General features: G+C 41.4%; 1 protein-coding gene across 2 annotated transcripts; it reads right to left on the bottom strand.

The window, feature by feature from the left end:
• On the bottom strand, positions 1-17715 carry vcpkmt (valosin containing protein lysine (K) methyltransferase). Of its 2 annotated transcripts, XM_078233967.1 has the most exons (5): positions 17279-17715; positions 12975-13085; positions 7471-7543; positions 4921-5040; positions 1-2821 (listed from the first exon to the last, which is right to left on the bottom strand). In XM_078233967.1, the coding sequence occupies exons 1-5, from the start codon at positions 17521-17523 to the stop codon at positions 2711-2713; spliced, it is 660 nt and encodes a 219-aa protein (XP_078090093.1). In that variant the 5' UTR covers positions 17524-17715; the 3' UTR covers positions 1-2710. The 2 variants fall into 2 exon arrangements, with proteins under 2 accessions (XP_078090093.1, XP_078090094.1); XM_078233968.1 differs by lacking the exon at positions 4921-5040 and having other exon boundaries at positions 17279-17640.
• Positions 17716-19340: the final 1625 nt, after the last annotated feature.

Below are 19340 nucleotides of genomic sequence, written 5' to 3'. Positions count from 1 at the left end.
TTGAGTTCCGATCATTTAATGCATGGAATAAATTAAGATTCAAACATTCATAACTTATCACACATTGTCATATTATCAACCATATCAAAGTTGTATTGCTGGCATCCTCAACCTGACAGATAACTCGTAAACCAGATAAGACAAGTGCAAAAGTCAATGAATTGCTGCAGTCAGATGTTTTTAACTCCAACCAGTACTCAATGAAAAATATTGGACAACTCCATTACAATAACTGCAAGCTGTGCATCTTCAGACAAAACAAGGAATTTCAGAAACGTTTTCATAATGAATCTTAACACACCTGATCATTTGTATTAAACTGCAATAATTCATTATACACATTTGAAATATTCTACAGTTCAATTGCTGTGTGGATATATTCATTTAACATCAGCATGGAGTGCATACAAGTATTGTTTACTCAAGTCTCTGGAGTGGAGAACCAGTGTCAGAATAAGGGACAAGCCATTTAGGACGGAGATGAGGAGAAATTTCTTTACAGGGTAGTGAATCTTTGGAATCCTCTATCCCAGGGGGCTGTGGAGGCTCGGCCATTGAGTATGTTCAGGACAGAGATTAATGGCATCAAGGGAAAATTAATTCCGCCATGATCTAGTTGAATGGCACAGCTGCTGAGGGGCTGAATGGCCTATTCCCGCTCCAAAGTTCCCATTGTAAGAATATGGCAAATTAAGTTTGCTACTGTAAATTAATTTCTATGGTGATATTTAATCAATTTTTCAAACAAAATATTGGACTAAAGGTACAGGAACATCTGTCATAGTGGAGATCAGTGCATGCGCAGTGGCCCCGCATTTCCGGCCTCCCGATTGCTGGCAAGCCCTGCAACCTCCCATCTCTGGCTCCCCCTCCCCCACCATTGCGGGCCTCCTGATACCCGGGACAAGCCCCGATATGCAAGGGAAGGGGCACCCCCCCCCCCTTTACCCCTGACCTCCTGGGGGGCCTCAGTTCCCTCCAGCAGGGTCGGGCCACCTGTTCCCGTTAGGAGTAAACCCCGCTGGAGTGAACCACTCCCGGTGGGGTAGGGCAAGACGCTAGTGGGCCCGGAAACTCCAGTCCCGGGTCCACTAATTGGATACAAATGCCGATTTCCTTATTGAAATCAGCTCCGCGCTGATTACATTGGAAATCTTAATCAGAGACCTGGAGGCCATGACACCCAGCGGGAAGCCAACGAAATGGCCCCTGCTGATGTCTCGAGCTACTTGAAGCAGCGAGCGGATTGGGAGAATTGCCCTCTATATCTTTCTCTTTGATGTTATACATTAATTTCCTCTTAGTCTTTGTTTATTGTTCATGTCTCAGGCACTTTTTTATATTCTTTCACAGGATATGGGTGTTGTTGGCAAGCCCGCATTCGTTGCTCACTCCTAGTACATTTGTACAGAATGGCTTGTTTGGCCATTTCAGGAGGTCAGCCAAGAGTCAACCACATTGCTGCGGATCTGCATCCAAGCCAGGTAAGGACATCAGAATAAACCAAAATACTGCGGATGCTGGAATCTGAAACAAAAACAGAAAATGCTGGAAAAATCTCAGCAGGTCTGACAGCATCTGTGGAGAGAGAATAGAGCCAACTGCTCTGACGAAGGGTCATCCAGACTCGAAACGTTGGCTCTATTCTCTCTCCACAGATGCTGTCAGACCTGCTGAGATTTTCCAGCATTTTCTGTTGAAGGACGTCAGATTTCTTTGCCTAAAGGACATTAGCGAACCAGTTGGGTTTTAATGACAATCAATGGTTTCATGGTCATCATCATACTTTTGATTTCAGATTTTTATTGAATTCAAACGTCACGATCTGCTATGGTTAGTCACAGGAGTGAATCACATCATTCTTTTCCTAAGATTCGGGTTCAGGTGTGTTGCAGCTATTTAACTAATACCTTCATCTCAAAGGTTCATAGCTCAAAAGGATTAAAGGGCAGCATAAATTTGTGTAATTATTAAACAATTACAAAATTCTAGAAATTAATGAGATTCTCAGGTCATTTTTAAACTTATGCTCAATACACTGAACATTAACATTTCAAAAAGGTTCATCTAACATGAAAACCACTGAACCAAAAATCACTTAAAAACCAACCAATACTTTTAGTCTGATTTGCTTTCAGAAAAAAACCAATGAGAACAATGTTGTAGAAAAGTACCAGTAGTCTGTCTGAACGTTCACAGTGATAATAAACCCAATATCAAAAAAATGCTGTGTCGTGTCATAAACCATGACAACAAAACTCAGGATGTTAATGAACAACAGCGGAAATCAGAGGCTGAACACCTTCGTATAAAGGAATAGGAGCTGGAGTAAGCCAGCCGGTTACCTCTCTCTCCCTGACAGCATCTGGTATTTATAGCTTTTGTACAAATTAAATACAGATTCAAACAAAAGAAATCGGTAACATAAGTCATACAGCTTGCCTTACTGCCAAGAATAAAAGCCAGAAAAAGATAATATTTGTGACATCTGAAAAATAACAGTGTTACGACATCCTATAAAGAACAGAATAGCTGACATCCACTGGATTGAATATCACTTCATGGGCTATAAAAATGGTTTATATCTGCTTCTGTCGTGGTTATATATAATAAAACTAGTATGAATTACCCCCTTCTTACATCCAGGTTGAATCCTTTTGTGGGGTAATCTGAAAACAAGCAGAAGTCTTTATTTCAAGGTGAAAAAACCTCAATGATGCTTTTTTCTCTTCATGTGCAATATATGAATGTCTTCACTTCGGTATTCCTCATCATGGTTGTCCACGGGAATCTCTTCTATTTCAAAATCAGACTGTAAAAGCTGATATAAAACAAGGGCCATTAGAAGTAAATATTTACCACAAATCTCACTTCATCTTTTTACAGCTAAGCTGAGTAAAGTAGTTACTAAAGCCCATCCTCTGCATACCCTTGAATCCAGACAGTATCACCATCAACTCTCAACTGATGAAAAGTTTCCTTTTAAAAAATACTTCAAATCAATATTAGATCCAAGCTAACCAATAAGGAAAAGACACTCAAATCATCTGTACATAACTACTGCTGTCTTTCTTACTTCATTTTATAAAGAGTTCAGATGGTTACACACCACAGAAGCACACCCTTTTCTCTGCCATTTTTCTCCCCACAAGCCTACAAATCAAATTTTAATTACTGGCTTCTTCTCTATAACCTTCAATACTTATTTTTCAACCAACTGGCTAATGTAATTTTCAATAATTTAGACAGTGCTTCAACGATAGCTTGCGACAGAGTGTTCTACACTCTGGTCATGCATCGTAACGATTTCTTTCTGGCCTCTGATTAGATGAACATTTTAGCTTCTCCTAATTCTTCCATCAAGTCACCCTTTAACCTGTTCAGCTAAAGTGAAAAAGCCTAACTCAACAAAAAAAATGCTGCAAATATTCCAGATCAGGCGGCATTTATGGAGAGAAGGGGAAAGGGTGCAAGAGAAGCAAAGGAAAGGGAGTAGCAAAGATGAACTAAAAATTAAAAAGAATTAATGATGTAAAATGACAAAAACAGTGGCAATGGGTACAGCAAAGAAACAAAGATGAGGCATGAATGGCTACATAGAAGCTATATAGCAGCTAATCTGAATTCAACATAAAAGATAAAGAATTGAACAAGCCTGCAAAAGAAAAAAAACTTTAAAAAAGTCATGATCTCAAGTTGTTGAACTCAATATTGAGCTTAAAAGGCTAGATGAAAGTTGAGGCTATGATTGTTTTACATGTAGTTAATTTAGAGTTTAAGCAGTATAAATTTTGTAAGAAATGAAAATGTATAATCTTCAACTGTGCATTGATGTAATATCAAATTGGGTGCAAGGCTAATATATGTATTGTCTGCATTCAGCTTCAATGGAACATTGCAGCAGGCCATGGACAGAAAGGTCAGAGTGGGAGCAAGGTGGAGAATTAAAATGACAAGCATCAGGAAGCCCAGGATGATGTTTGCAAACTGAATGGAGGTGTTCTATAAAGCGCCCCTCCAGTTTGCATTTGGTCTCCCCAATGTGGAGATCACATCGTGGGCAACAAGTACGGGAAACAAAATTGAAAGTAGTACAAGTAAATAATTGTTTCACTTGGAAGGAATATTGGGGCCTTAAATGGTGAGAAGGGAAGTGGTGAAGGTCAGGTCTTGAATTGCCAGTGTGTGCATAGATAGGTGCTGTAGGGGAAGGAGAGGATGTTAGGGGCAACTGAGGAGCTGTCGCGGAGGAAATGCTGGAGAGAAGGCAGGTGAAGATGTGCTTGGTGGTAACATCACTCTGAAGCTGGCAAAAATGGTGGAGGATGAACCGTTTAATATGGAGGCTGGTGGGTGAAAAGCGAAGACAGCAAAATTCAATCATGGCTCCAGGAGCGAAGTGAAGGGATTGGAAAAGTGTGTGAAATGGATTGGATTGAACCATAACTCAAGCCTGACTTCCTAACTATAATCTGTTACAGTTGCTAAGATGAATCACCATTGCATCTTTTCCATTCTCTCGAAAATGATTAAGCAAAACTGCAGATCATGGTCTGATCTCCGAGTTGGAAGCATTGGATTAAGTTTGATCTGCTTCACATTAGAAACATACATTTGACAAATAATCAGTGGTTGCTGACAAATTCCTCAGGTTTGAAGCAAATTTATTTGTTATGCAACAGCTAAAGTGTATAACCAATTTTCAAATACCGAGATTTGATCTCTCAAAATCCTGGCTACAATTCGATTGGAGATTAAGAAAACACCTTCCATTGTGTGACAACAGATTTTAAATGAATATGGTGAACAACTAATTTCAGTTTGTCAATATCTCATTCCTTATCAAGCTAAACACTAACCATGGAACTACAGTTAATCCAATACAAAAAATGTGGCCATCGGTTTAATGAAAAACATTACCTCAAAAAAACGATGCTCTATTTTAGGGTTGTTTCCCATTGTCCTCTCTTCATAGCAACACAAGATACAGCTATTGCTTCCTGCAAGCTCCTTCATAGTCCTCAGCAAGGGCTCTAACGACTGCAAGACCAATATATTGTTGAAACAACATATTCATATTTTGAACATGACAAATGTTATCTCATTTCAAACCTATATTTATACAATGTAGTAGAAGCTGAACGGTCACATGGTACAATTTATTGTTTCTTAGAATAAAATGGTTAACCATCCAAAATATTAAAGTAGGAATTTAAACACACAAAACTGAAAATCTATGGTCTTCAAACAAGAAATGCATGTGGAAACAAAGGGCAATTTGATGTGAAATTAAAATCACTATTTTACTAAAATGTCAGTGGCAAACCAATTACAATACGAGATCTTCTCAACCTGTCAATTACACATTTTAATAATGAGTAGCGAGGACTAATGATTAGTGAGAACATAAGAAATTGGAGCAGTAAGCCATTCAGCCCTTCAAGTCCACTGCATCATTCAATGAGACCATGGCTGATCTTCTGCATACATATCATTTTCCTGCACTATCCCCATCCCTGGATATTTTTAAATGTATAGAAATCTATCAATCTAAGCCCTGAACATACTCAATGACTGAGCCTCCACATCCCTCTAGGGCAGAAAATGCCAAAGATTCATTACCCTCTGAAAGAAGAAATTCCTTCTCATCTCAGTCCTAAATGGCCTGCCCCTTATTCTGACCCCGATTCTAGGTGGGGACTCCCCAGCCAAGGGAAACATCTTTCCCGCATCTACCCAGTCAATTCCTGTAAGAATTTTGTACGTTTGATTGAGATCACCTCTCATTCTTCCAAACTCCAGAGTATAAAGGTGTAGTCTATTTAATCTTTCCTCATACGACAATCCCTTCATCCCAGGAATTAATCTAGTGAACCTTTGTTTGTATCATTGCTTCAATGGGAGTAAATCTTGCCTTACACAAGTAGACCAAAACTGTACACAATATTCCAGATGCAGTCCCATCAAGGCTCTATACAACTGCAGTAAGATAACTTTACCTTATACTCAAATCCTCTTGTAGTAAAGGCCAATATACCATGTGCCTTAATTGTTTGCTGCACCTGCATGTTAGCTTCCAGTGATGAACAAAGACACCCACGTTTCTTTGAAGTTCAACACTTTCCAGCCTCTCGCTGTTTAAAAAAAATAATCTTAAAAATAGTTGGCTCTCTTCCATACAGTAAGGAAAAGCGATACTGTAATCTTAATGCTTTGAGTTTCCATATCTCAACACATTATCTAGTATGCCAATAATAAATATAATAATCTGTCAGTTCTACCCATCTGAGATGTTTTATGTATTGACCATCAGTCAAACCGCTGTGTGGCCTTTCAATTAGCAAAAACATGTTTGCAGTTAATTTTCAATAATGAAAATTAATTTTGAGAGCTTCTCATTCTCAAAAGGCTGGAAACTGAAGAATTTAGTTTGAAAAAATAAATAAAGTTGGATTATATAAAAATGGCAGTTCAAGTAAAAATAAAATTAGAACTAGGAATGGGAATGACAAAAATTAAAGTGAACATTTAAAATGTCGCGTAGGGTTAAAGATATTCCTTACAAGTGTAGCTTTACTGCTGTAATAAGCAGCATGTAAACTGAAATTTTATAAATACCAGCCAACACTTTGTTGGGATCACCCTCAGTCCAAATGTTAAAATACAGCACAAAGTGAAATACTATGGATGTAGAAATTTGAAATTACCAGAAAATGTTGGAAATACATTTTCCAACATTTACATTTTACAGGTCAGGCAACATCTGTGAGAAAGGAAGTGTTCTGACAAAACATCACTGATCTGAAACATTAACTCTACCTTCCTTTCTCTACAGATTCTGCCTGATCCACTGACTATTTTCTTCATACAGATATTCTGAAGCTTCAAAAGCTATACAGGTGAACATTCTGCACAATCTGGCTACATTTCATTCTATGAAGACATTTTTAAATACTACAATTAAAGATTAGCTCGATGATTTTCAACCTCATCTTAGCCAAACAGTGTTAGGATGCACCTAAATACTGTAAATACGCGCAAACAGTTCAAAAGGTGGAATTTTAGAAATAGCGTACAGGACAATATAGGGCAGGGCATTTAGTTTTGGGTTGCTTTAGCGGAGAACCGTACAAAGCACACTGGACTAAATGGTCTCAAATGCAGCATCTACACTTTAAATGTGACAACAAACAGAGTTAATGCACGCATACATACGCTAGCCTTGCACTCAATTCGATGTTACATCAATGCTAATTGAAAATTATATATTTCAAGTTCAAGAATATATTTATACTGCATAAACACTAAATTAACTACATGTACATGCCATCTGCTGGTCTTTATATCTGATGAGAAAAGGCACAATTTGAATTTTTCTGTAAGAATAATTAAAGAACAATGTTCAGGAACAACTGTACAAAGTGTATGTTAGTTCAGGAAACTGCCCTTTAAAATCTCAGGTATACACACCTGCTCATAGTAAATACAGTCTGCCACAAGAATGTAGTCCGGCTCAGGTGGAAGGTCTTTCACACTTTCACCCCTGAAAAATAGCACAGTACAGAAACATTAAGGGCACAATTATGTTACATTTAGGGAAAATGGAGAGGTCATTCAGCCCCTCACCCCAGTTCCAGCATTCAATTAGATTTTAGGTGATTTGTACCTCAACTTCATGTATTCACCTTTAATCACTATCCTTTGACACAGTTTAGCAAAAATCACTCAAGGGCAAGTTCCAGATGTTCACAACGGTGTGCAGAAATGCTTCTTGATTTCAGTCCAAAACAGCATTGCTCTAATATTATTATAGCTGCATGCTCTGGATTGTTTCAGGGAACACAGTTTCTCTATCAAACCCAAAAGGGAATACAAGCCAGTGCTACACAACCTATCCTCCTAATTTAAAGCATTAATCCCTGGATCATCCTGGAGAATCTGCACTGCACTCCCTCGAGAAGTCAGTTTCTTTAAGGTTCCACGCCCAAAACTGAACACGGCTTTTCCAGATAGAATTTGAACCCAAAACTCTGCACAACGAAAGCATCATTTCCTCACTTTTGTATTCCAACTTACTTGAAATAAAGGCCAACATTCAATTAGCCTCGTTGATTACATTTTGTGTGTGTAAATCAGGACCTGAATGTGTGAGAATCACAGCTGGCAAGACTGAAGTTCCACACCAAGCTATAACTTTCATGGATGTGGATATGTGCTCCCTATGGAGCCATTTTATAACTTTAGGAGATACAGCAATGCCAGGCGCTGAAAGAATCAACACCTCATTTAAAAAAAGAACCCAGGGTACACTTCCAAATCCGTTTTACATCAAACGAGAGCAAGTTGCACAGTTCAACCCAAGACTGGCATGCTACTAAATACCACTGCTATCCTGTCACTTCTGCACAAAACATGTCGATGAAAATAAAAACAGCCATTATGCACTCTGCTAAGTGATGGCTATTTGTAACACCCACCGTGGAATTCTCCCAAACCCCCTGCTGGTGGGTTCGACAGCAGGCATGGTGGGCAAATATGGCGGGAGGCCCAGAAATCAGTTTCACACCAGTGTGAATTTACAGCGAGATCTTTCACCAGTGCTTACCATGGCAGCTTGGAAAACCCACCAGCAACTGGCATGAACCTTATTTGCAACCCGTTTATCGGATGCAAATGGGCCCGATGCCCATGCCAGGTTTTCCTCAGTGCTGGCAGGAAAACACACTGGCAGGATGGCAGGATTCCAGGGCTGTCCCCTGGAATTCAGGATGAAGGCTTCCCACAATCCTGGTAAAACACAGCAGTGGGTCAGGGGTGCATCTGAAGGCACCCTTCAGATTAGGTGCCCTGGAGGAGGTCTATCTTCCAGTCTCAGAATGCTTCTGGAGATCCAGCATTGTTTTCAGAAGGTTCCATCTTCTAGTCTTGGATCTCGTGGAGATCTATCTTCATTGTCAAGAGGTAGATCTTTCTCTTTATTTAAATTAAAAAACACAAACTCCCAAAGTACAGCAGGATCAATTTCAAACAAATACAAGTAGAGAGAGAAAATAAACCCAACACAGTTGATTCGGATTATTCCTTGTATTCAGAGCCTCCCACCATACAAGTAACAAAAGGATATATGGAAGGATGGGGGAATAACAGGATACAACCACAACTGGCTCAGCAGTGCACAACCAAGAAAATGGTGGTTAAACCGCCATGGATTTTCGCATCACACTTGGGCATGCACCAAAGACAACTTCCCCATCCCTAGTGGAGGCGCCCTTGAAACAAAAAAATAAGATAGCGCTTCCCAGGATATATAGTCTGTCTGTACCATAACAGGAGTTAAGCAAGGATTCTATAACCCCAAAACAACGGAAATGCTAAAAAAAATACACAAGCTCATAAATTCCAGGGGGAGTTTTCCTCACCTGCTGTGAGGGCTTGTTGGGTCCCACCCACCACCTTCATATTAAACCACATGCCCATCTCCCTGCAATGGCGCTATTTATTTTAATCATAATTGCAATAAAGGATATCTGGTGAAAAAGTCCACCACTTTACACCGGGATTATAAGACAAGGAAATGGATGAAAGTCGCGCAGCTGTAATACCACACAACCTACACAATACACAAGAGCAAGTAGTATATTGTGAGATGCATTCCATTAAAGATAAATTAATGCTCTCGGGTACATCAACATAACAAGCAAAAATTCACTATCACGTACATTCACAGGATTTCCCCAATGTGATGAATCATGTCACAGGATCAATCAATATATGGAATTACAGGGAATACATTCAATGATTCACAAGGATCGATAAACAACTACAGAATATGACTCTTAAAGGACAGCTGGTGAAATTCGCATCAGGATCTCACAGGATTTCCTCTGTCAATGTGATAACTCACATATCAAGATCAATTAAGAGATGAAATGACAGGGATAAGGATGAGTGTCCTTGGACTCATGTTCACTCAGGATTGTACCTATCGATGTGATAAATCATGTCACAGAATCAAGTGAGATGCAATTCCAAGGGATATATTCAAGGACTAACGACGATGAACTGCAGAACATGATGCTAAACAGGATAGCCGGCTAAACTCGGCCTCACGGTTCAGTCACAGGACTGCCCTCCTCGCCAATATGAAAAAGCCCCGAACAGGATCAACACGAGAAAATAATTACAGGGAGTACAGTCCAGGGTTCACAAGGCTGATCACAATTCCGAATTATTTCAACAGTTTCTAAAAAAGTCAAAGCCTCAACAGGATTGTCCAAAAGTCTTTTCGGGGGTGACCCTCAGAGCAACAGGATAGTACAGGGCATTCTGAATTCCAAAAAAGACTTTTAAACCTTTCCTACCACTTCGAAGCCTCAGTGTCTTTGCTGCATCGCCGTCAGGAAATCCTGGAAGAACGTTCACGCCATCATAGAGCCAAGTCCCAACACATCCTCCAAAATTCTCCAGCGGCCTGAAGCCATGGAAATACACAATAACAGGCCATGGATGTTGGCTGCCCTTGGGCCTCGGGGATAAGGCACGGTGTGCCTCTTTGAGCTTGATCTACCCTGCCCTGGCATTCAGTCTCCAAAAGGCCCAACAGGAACTTGCTTTCAGCTCTCTCCGGAAAACCAATCACATGGACACCCCTCCTCTGGCGCCAATCCTCTAGATCCATCAGGATATCTGACGCACCACGCAACTGATTCGCTAAGGATTGCAGCCAAGTCTTGACTGAAGAAGCAGCACTTTAAGGATTCTATCTTCCACCTGACTGAGTCTCTTGCTGGTATCCTTGAGTTCATCCAAGTTTGTCATCTATAACTTTGATAATGTTTAGTTGTCTCCTTCAACAGCACTGGGCCCAGAGCCTGCTCCCCAGCCAGGTCACCATGCTGATAGCCCAGATTTGCCTTGGGTGTCTTGACTGCTCCCTTTTAAAGCAAGATTTCCCTGTCACTCCTCAGCATCTTGTCATCAGCACGCCCCCAAAAATGTTCCAAGGACCTAAGCACAGAGTCTATATTCCAGGATAAAGCAATTATGAACCGTACAGGATTTTAAAAAGGATTAAAAAATGAGCAATGCCAGAGCTCACAGAAATATGAATATTCCCATGCTCGCATCATGTGACACTCCCATCTTCTTTCTTTAATGGTGGAATAGTGATGTTTGACGCCTAATATGGCACCCGGACAAGATGGCAGACTACACATCCTCCAGGCCTGCCCTGCCACCGAACACAACAAAAAACACCCAGTGCATATTGATGAGGTCAGGGCCAGAAGATTTAGCGTGTCTTCCTGCCAGCTCTTCATCTGCCATGGCATCTAGTCTCAAAATAGGAGAATTTTGCCATGAGCTTCTCCACTGGCAAAATCTTGCCCATTCTTTTGACTGCAGTCATCAACTACATATCATTCCATTAACAAAGCTCAATGATAGAAACAAAATACACTCAAGATGCTTGCAAAACATTTTGATACCAAATTCTTTTCTGCATTGATTGTTTAAATTGTAATTGACATTCTGTATTAGCTTTGCTCAGCTGGCAGCAACAACATTGCACCTTCAAGCCCAATTTTAGGACTTGATTCCATGACCCAAAGCTCAGTGCATTATTGAAAGCATCACCAGCATAGCCTATCTTTCAACTGAATCATACACCCCTCGGGGCTGTTTCAGATAAATAGCTCATGGAATGTCATCATTATGAACAAAGCTGTCTCCCTTTGCTCTGACCACTCAACCACCAAAACTCACATTTATTTAATTTGCTGTTGGATTTTCATATATGCAAACTGTTATATTTTCCTATGGAATAGCGACTGCACTTCAAAAGCTTTTATGAAATAAAGTACTTCACAACTAAAGGGCACAAGATGCTAATATGTTCAAGTTAATTCTTCCTCCATCGTTACTGCCCATTTTTCAATAAGACTTCTTGAACAAAAGACATTAACTTCCTGATCAGACATGGGAATTTACTATGTGGAAAAGGACATGACCAAAAGACTGTATCTAGATATACGAGTTACCTTTGCTAGTACACATTTATTCATTTTTAAACCACAGAACTCTAAATATAAAGGTATTACTGAGGAAATGTGCCTTTAAATCTGATTTTTGGACCAGCATCTAAATGCAACATATCCAAACAGTGTTGCATGAATCAGATATAGCCATTCACCAAACATTAGGGCAAGTAACTTATTATAAGTAACAGCTTTCAGCTCCCTTTCCAAGTTTCAAAACTCACTTTTGTTTACAGATTTCTCAGGTATTGCAACTATTTACATTAATGATTTACTCCTTCTTCAGTATCCACGTAATGAAAACCAAGTTCATTTTCAGATGAATGCATAATGGAATAGTAACTACTGGAGAAAAACAAAGCTCACAATACTATTTGGGTTCAAGTTTCACCATGTTACAGCTTGCTCTCACCTTGATTACAGGTGGTTCTTCAAGCCTTAACAGTTAAAGTTCCCCTTCCTGAAACCAATGTCAATGCCATCGGGTATCAGTAGAAAGATATCACAGCTTGGTACTAAAGGACAGATGAATTGCTCATCTAAAGATGCTGCACTGATAAAAAAGTGAATGGAAGTTATCCATGGAACTGATGGACGAAATTGAAGTATTTCTGTACCTTCACAGATAAGCAATTAAAGGTTTCAAGAGAAATCTGAAATATTTTGACAGACTAATGTGATGGTTTCCATTTAGTGATAGTTTCTTCTCTTCCCAGTTATGGTTTCTCCTTTCACAAGCTATATTTATCCTTTGGTATGTAGAGAAAGATCACCCCTCCCCATTTCTGCCACCCCCAAAGAAACCGGTATCCACTCGAAAAAAATTCAGTGAAGCTGACGTAAAGATGATCTGGATTCCCAAGCTTCTGTTCTGAGTATGAAAACTGCAAACAGTTGAAAACTTTTGCTGCAAAATTTTAAAGTCAAATAAGTACAAACCATTTAAGTACCTTGGCTTGGATAGAACCAGTAACCAGGTGCTTGTTATCATTGATGTTTATGTTAAGTAAATCTTGCAACTCTTCAAGATCCGTGACTATGACATGTGCCCTGGAAAACAAAAAGAAAAACGTTAACTTTGAATTAAAATCAAACATAAAACATCTTATTTGATTTTGCACAGTCAGAGGTTCCAAGTTGATGACCAATCTCAGTCTCATTCTGAGGTCTTTGTCACAAATGTCAGTCTTCAGCCAATTCAATTCATGCCCACTGGATCAAGAAACAACTGAGCACACTAAATACAGCAAAGACCAACGGCCCAGTCAATATCTGGTTGTCGTGCTAAAGTCTTGTGCTTCAGAACTATCTGCATTCCTAGCCAAGCTGCTCCCAGTGGCATCCGACCAACAAATGGAAAATTATCCAGATATGTCCCACCAACAAAAGGCTGGACAAATCTGAGCTAATTACTGTCATACCAGTTACTCAATAACTGGCAGACCAATGGAAGGTGTTGTTGACAGTGCTATCAAGAGACTGCTCACAGATGCTCTGTTGGGGTTCTGCTAGGGCCACTTCTATTTAGCATCACAGGATCCCTACAATGCAGAAGGAGGCCATTCAGTCCATTAAGTCTGCACCAACTTTCCAACAGATCATCCCACCCAAACCCATAAAAGATGGTTGTCATTGTTAGACGTCAATCATCAAGTCACAGGACATCGCTTCAGGAGTTCCTCAGGATAGTTTCCACGGCCCATCCATCTTCAGCCTCATGACCTTCCTTCCATCAGAACGCAAGTACCATCGGCAACTCCTCAGATACTGGAGCAGACTGTGTCCATATGCAGCAAGAACTGGACAGTATCCAGGCTTGGGCTGATAAGTGACAAGTAACATACACACCACACAAAGGCCAGGCAATTAACATATCTAACAAGAGAGAATCTAATCATGCCCCCTTGACATTCAATGGCAATACTATCACTGAAGCCCTCACGATCAACATCCTGGGGGTTACCACTGACCAGAAACTGAACCAGTGGCCATAAAAGCAGGTAAGACACTAAATTTAAGTTTATTTATTAGTGTCACAAGTAGGCTTTCATTAACACTGCAATGAAATTACTGTGAAAATCCCCTGGACACCACACCCCGGCACCTGTTCGGGTACACCAAGGGACAATTTAGCATGGTCAATGCACCCCTAACCAGTCCGTCTTTCGGACTGTGGAGAGCACCCAGAGGAAACCCACGCAGACACAGGGAAAATGTCTGTGCGGAGTCTACACGGTGACCCAAGCTGGGAATCGAACTCGGGTCCACTAGTGCGGTGGAATGCTCCCCATTTCCTGATGAGTACAGCCCCAGCCAAAAGCCAAGAACTTCACTGCGATCCAAGGCAAAGCAGAGAGTTTGACTAGCATCCCATTTATCAAATTAACATTCACTACCTCCACCCCAGGTGCACCAAGGCTGTAATGCCATCCACAGGGGGCACTACAGCAACTTGCCAAGGCTCCTTTGACGGCACCTTCAAAACCCATGACCTCCATTATTTTGAATAAACAACGGGAGCATGGGAACACCATCAGCCACCAATCCCTCCGAATCACACGCCATTCTGACTTGAACTGTATCGCTACTGTCACTTGATCAAATCCGGGAATTCCCTTCCTAACAGCACTGGGGGCATACCTACACCAGCTGGACTGCAGTGGATCAGGTAGGTAGCTTATCAACAGCTTCTCAAGGGCCATTAGGGATGGGAAATAAAACATTCGCCTAGCCAGTGATGCTTCCATCCAATGAATTAATTTTTAAAAATATTAAATTACTAACAGAGAGGTTCTGTGGTATGATAAATTACTACATGGTTTGCCTCAGCTAGCTAATAGTTGAAAGTCATTGCATTCTCTTGGCTTAATGGATCCTAACAATTTATACTTGCATAGTACCTTTACATAGAGCAAGACAGACCAGGCGATACAGCAGTTCGAGCACTTGACTGCAGGCAGTCAAAAAGATAGGCTTTTAAATATCGGGATGGAAATAATAAAACAGCAATAAAAGTTAAGGTAGGGAGTTCTATAAAGTAGGACCAAGACAGCAAAGCAATGAATATAAAAAATAATTTCATGCAAATATTTTGCTTCAAGCCTCCCGTTTGGCCACAACACAACAATCAGAGAAAAGCACAGAGAGGGTGACACGAACAATGATACCTGACCAGCCCAAAATATATGGCTCAAATTTTGTGGCACCCCAACAACAATTCCCATTTACACAGAATTTTTAAACACAGGAAAATGGCTTCAGGCATTTCACAGCATGATAAGAAAGCGACAGAGCCAAGGGAACCAATGCTTGGACAGCTGACTAAAAGCTCAGAGGGATTTGGCCCAGAACTGAGCCTCCAACCCCATATTATCCTCATCACAAACGACACATCCACAACATTGGATAAAAGCAAATTACTCCAGATGCTGGAATCTGAAACCAAAAGAGAAAATGCTGGAAAATTACTGCAGGAATCCATTAATTAGGATTAGTTAGGATCCATTAAGTGCACATCCATAACATTGCCTGTCCCTGCCTCAGTTTATCTGAAGTTAAAACCTTTGCCCTTTTATCACCTGACTTGACTATTCAAAAGCACCACTGCATCTTCCACTCCCCACAAGTTTGAGTTCATCCAAAACTCTGCTGCCCATGTCCCAACACACTAAATACCATTCAGCCATAGTGATGGCCTTGTAACCTCCTCCAGCCATACAACCCTCTCAGATCTTTGTACTAATCAGTTCTAGCCTCTTGTCCATCCCCAACTGTCATCACCCACTAATAGTAGCCCTATCGGCTGCTGCCTATGTTCCAAATTCTGGAGTTGCAGAACTCCCAAAATTCTCAGTTTTCCCACACCTCCCCAAGCCCACTTCAAAACACTCCTTAAAACCAGACTCTTTGAGAAAGCTTTTCATCCCAGCCCCAATATCTCATTTGTGAATTGGTGGCAATTTTTGTCTGATAATACTCCTTTGAACTATATTAAAGGCATTATAAATGCAAGTTTTTGATATTTTCCTATTTTCTATATACAGTCACAAAACATTAGTAAGCTTGCCAAAGTGTTGCCACTCATCCAGTGGCTTGCAGAACAAACTGGGGCAGAGAGGCGGAGATGAACATGGGGGTTGTAACATCCAGTACTTGGAAGTAAAATGATATCTGGAAGCAGCAGCCTGTAGAAAGCAATTTAACTCAGCTCATTGTTAGGTCTTCTTTCTCCAATCAGTCACCTCTCATTCTCTCAGGTTCTTGGAGAGAAGTACAATTTAGAATGATTTCAAGAAGTGCCAATTTGGGAACGAATAGGATTTTGGCCTGATTTTGCAAATACATCCAGAAAAATCCACAAAGGGATATTTCCAGTGCCACTGAACTGGCCAGGGCTTCTTTCTATATGTGGAGATGCCGGCGTTGGACTGGGGTAAACACAGTAAGAAGTTTAACAACATCAGGTTAAAGTCCAACAGGTTTATTTGGTAGCAAAAGCCACACAAGCTTTCGGAGCCTTAAGCCCCTTCTTCAGGTGACTCACAGGTTAAGGCTCCGAAAGCTAGTGGCTTTTGCTACCAAATAAACCTGTTGGACTTTAACCTAGTGTTGTTAAACTTCTTACTACCTTATTTCTATAGGCTACGGGTGACCAGATAGAGATCTTTAAGATGAAAGGGGTCTGATAAGGCACATGGAGCCTCTTTTGTTCAAAGACCAAAACTAGGGGCCGTAAATATAGTCACAAACAAAACCAATAGGAAAATCAACATGGCTAGAATGCGGAAAACATTATGAAGGGGAGTTGATGCAAACAGTGCAGATGAATTTAAGATGAAGCTGGATGAACACGAGGACATGTTGGTTCCCATGCGGGTTAGATGATTTTATTAGAGAATGAAAACCAATTTGGCTTATTTCAGTGTTATAAATTCAGAAATCACCATCTTAAGGGATAGAATCCCTACAGTGCAGAAGGAGGCCATTCGGCCCATCACGTCTGCTCCAACCACAATCCCACCCAGGCTCTATCCCCATAACTCCATGCACTTATCCTAGCCAGTCCCCCTGACATTAAGGGGCAATTTAGCATGGCCAATCCACCCAACCCGCACATCTTTGGAGTGAATGGATGAATGCCGGATGCTGAAAACACCAAAGCTCTAACTCGACCTGTAATTATTTCCCCTCAGCATCGTCTCTAACACCTTCTTATTGACGAATACAAACGAGGTTATCTTTACCCCAGAATTGAAGCCATCAGTCCCACCACTCCGGTCCCTGAGCCCAACTCCACCACGCTCTTCCCGGCAAAGGCGTGGTGGCCGTCCCGGTAGAAAGCGCTGGTCTCCAGGTACTTGGCCAACACCAGCGCCGCGTCCCACACCACACAGCCCACATCGCCGGCGCTGCGCTGCTTAATGCGCAGCTCCGCGCCGGACCGCCGCTCCACCGCCCGCACAAAATAATCGGGCTCAAGCCTCGCCATGAGCGGGGAGAAGGAATCTCCACCCCTCCGATACGAACTGAAGCACCGGCCCGGACAAGAGGCCCCAGCAGCTCCAAAGCCTAACCAGGCCAAGAGCCAGAACCAACTGGGCCCGGTTCCAACGGCGACCGCTCACTATAAATGATCACGTGGTGAGGCGGCTGTGACGCGCGGGCTCTGCAGCCAATCCCTGCCCCGTTTACATTCAAACGGATGGACGCTGCCCAGCTGCCGCCGCTCATTGGCTCAATTCTGACCAATGACGGCGTTCGGGTGGGCGGGCCGCTCAGTGAGAGGCTGGGAGGTCTTGTTTGTGAACAGATCTCCCGCTCACCTGATGAAGGAGCAGCGCTCCGAAAGCTAGTGGCTAGTTGAGTCCAGACCCTTTGTTAGAATCCAGCATCCGCAGTAATTTGCTTTTATCCAAATCAAAAGTAAATCGGGAAGAGGATGTAAGGATGCTACAAAGGCACATCAATAGTCATAGAGGTTTACAGCATGGAAAAAGGCCCTTCGGCCCAACTTGTCCATGCCGGCCCTTTTTTTAAACCACTAAACTAGTCCCAATTGCCCGCCTTTGGCCCATATCCCTCTATACCCATCTTACCCACGTAACTGTCTAAACGCTTATTAAAAAACAAAATTGTACCCGTCTCAACTACTACCTCTGGCAGCTTGTTCCAGACACTCACCACCCTCTGTGTCAAAAAATTGCCCCTCTGGACCCTTTTGTATATCTCCCCTCTCACCTATGCCCTCTAGTTTTAGACTCCCCTACCTTTGGGAAAATATGTTGAATATCTAGCTGACCCTATGCCCCCCATTATTTTATAGACCTCTATAAGATCACCCCTCAGCCTCCTACGCTCCAGAGAAAAAAATTCCCAGTCTATTCAGACTCACCTTATAACTCAAACCATCAAGTCCTGGTAGCATCCTAGTAAATCTTTTCTGCACTCTTTCTAGCTTTCTACGATAGGGTGGCCAGAACAGTGCTCCTTCCTAAAGGTGGCTTTAAGTGAATAATTAACAACTTATTTTATTCAACCAACCGGGAACTTTAACTAAACCAGTAACAATTTTAATTAAAGGATGGTTCGACTGAAATGCTGTTCAAATAAAGATAAGGATCATCAATAGGTGAAAAGAGTGGGCAAAAATATGGCAAATAGAGTATAATGTGGGCAAATGTGAAATTATTCATTTTGGCAGGAAGAATAATAAACCTGTTGGACTTTAATCTGGTGTTGTGAGACTTCTTACGAGTCTCCTCCCTCCAGAACGTGTGAGCCTTAGTCAGGTTGGAGGCACCTAAACATGTCATATCATAATTCCTGATCTGTTTAATATGAATCTCATGGTAGAAAGATTGGAGAAATTGGGACAGTCTTCCTGGGAGGAGGGGAGAGATTGAGAGGAGATTACTGTTGGCCTCAGACTTTTGAATGGACCCACCTTATATAAAGCTGATCTTTCTCCGCACCCTAGCTGTGACTGTAACACTATATTCTGCACCCTCTCCTTTCCTTCCCCCCTATGTACTCAATGCACAGTATGCTTTGTCTGTACAGCACACAGCAAACAGTACTTTTCACTGTATACCAATACATGTGACAATAATAAGTCAAATCAAATCAAAAGTAACCAAAAGAGAAAATGCTAGGAAATCTCAGCATCTGTAAGGGGAGAAAAGAGCTACATCGAGTCCAGATGACCCTTTGATAGCTTCCAGCATCCGCAGTAATGTGCTTTTATCCAAATCAAAAGTAAATCGGGAAGAGGATGTAAGGATGCTACAAAGGCACATCGATAGGTGA

This window comes from Mustelus asterias, chromosome 18 (genome assembly GCF_964213995.1).
Source record: "Mustelus asterias chromosome 18, sMusAst1.hap1.1, whole genome shotgun sequence".
Taxonomy (NCBI): Eukaryota; Metazoa; Chordata; class Chondrichthyes; order Carcharhiniformes; family Triakidae; genus Mustelus; species Mustelus asterias.
This window is presented reverse-complemented; position numbering and strand designations above follow the sequence as displayed.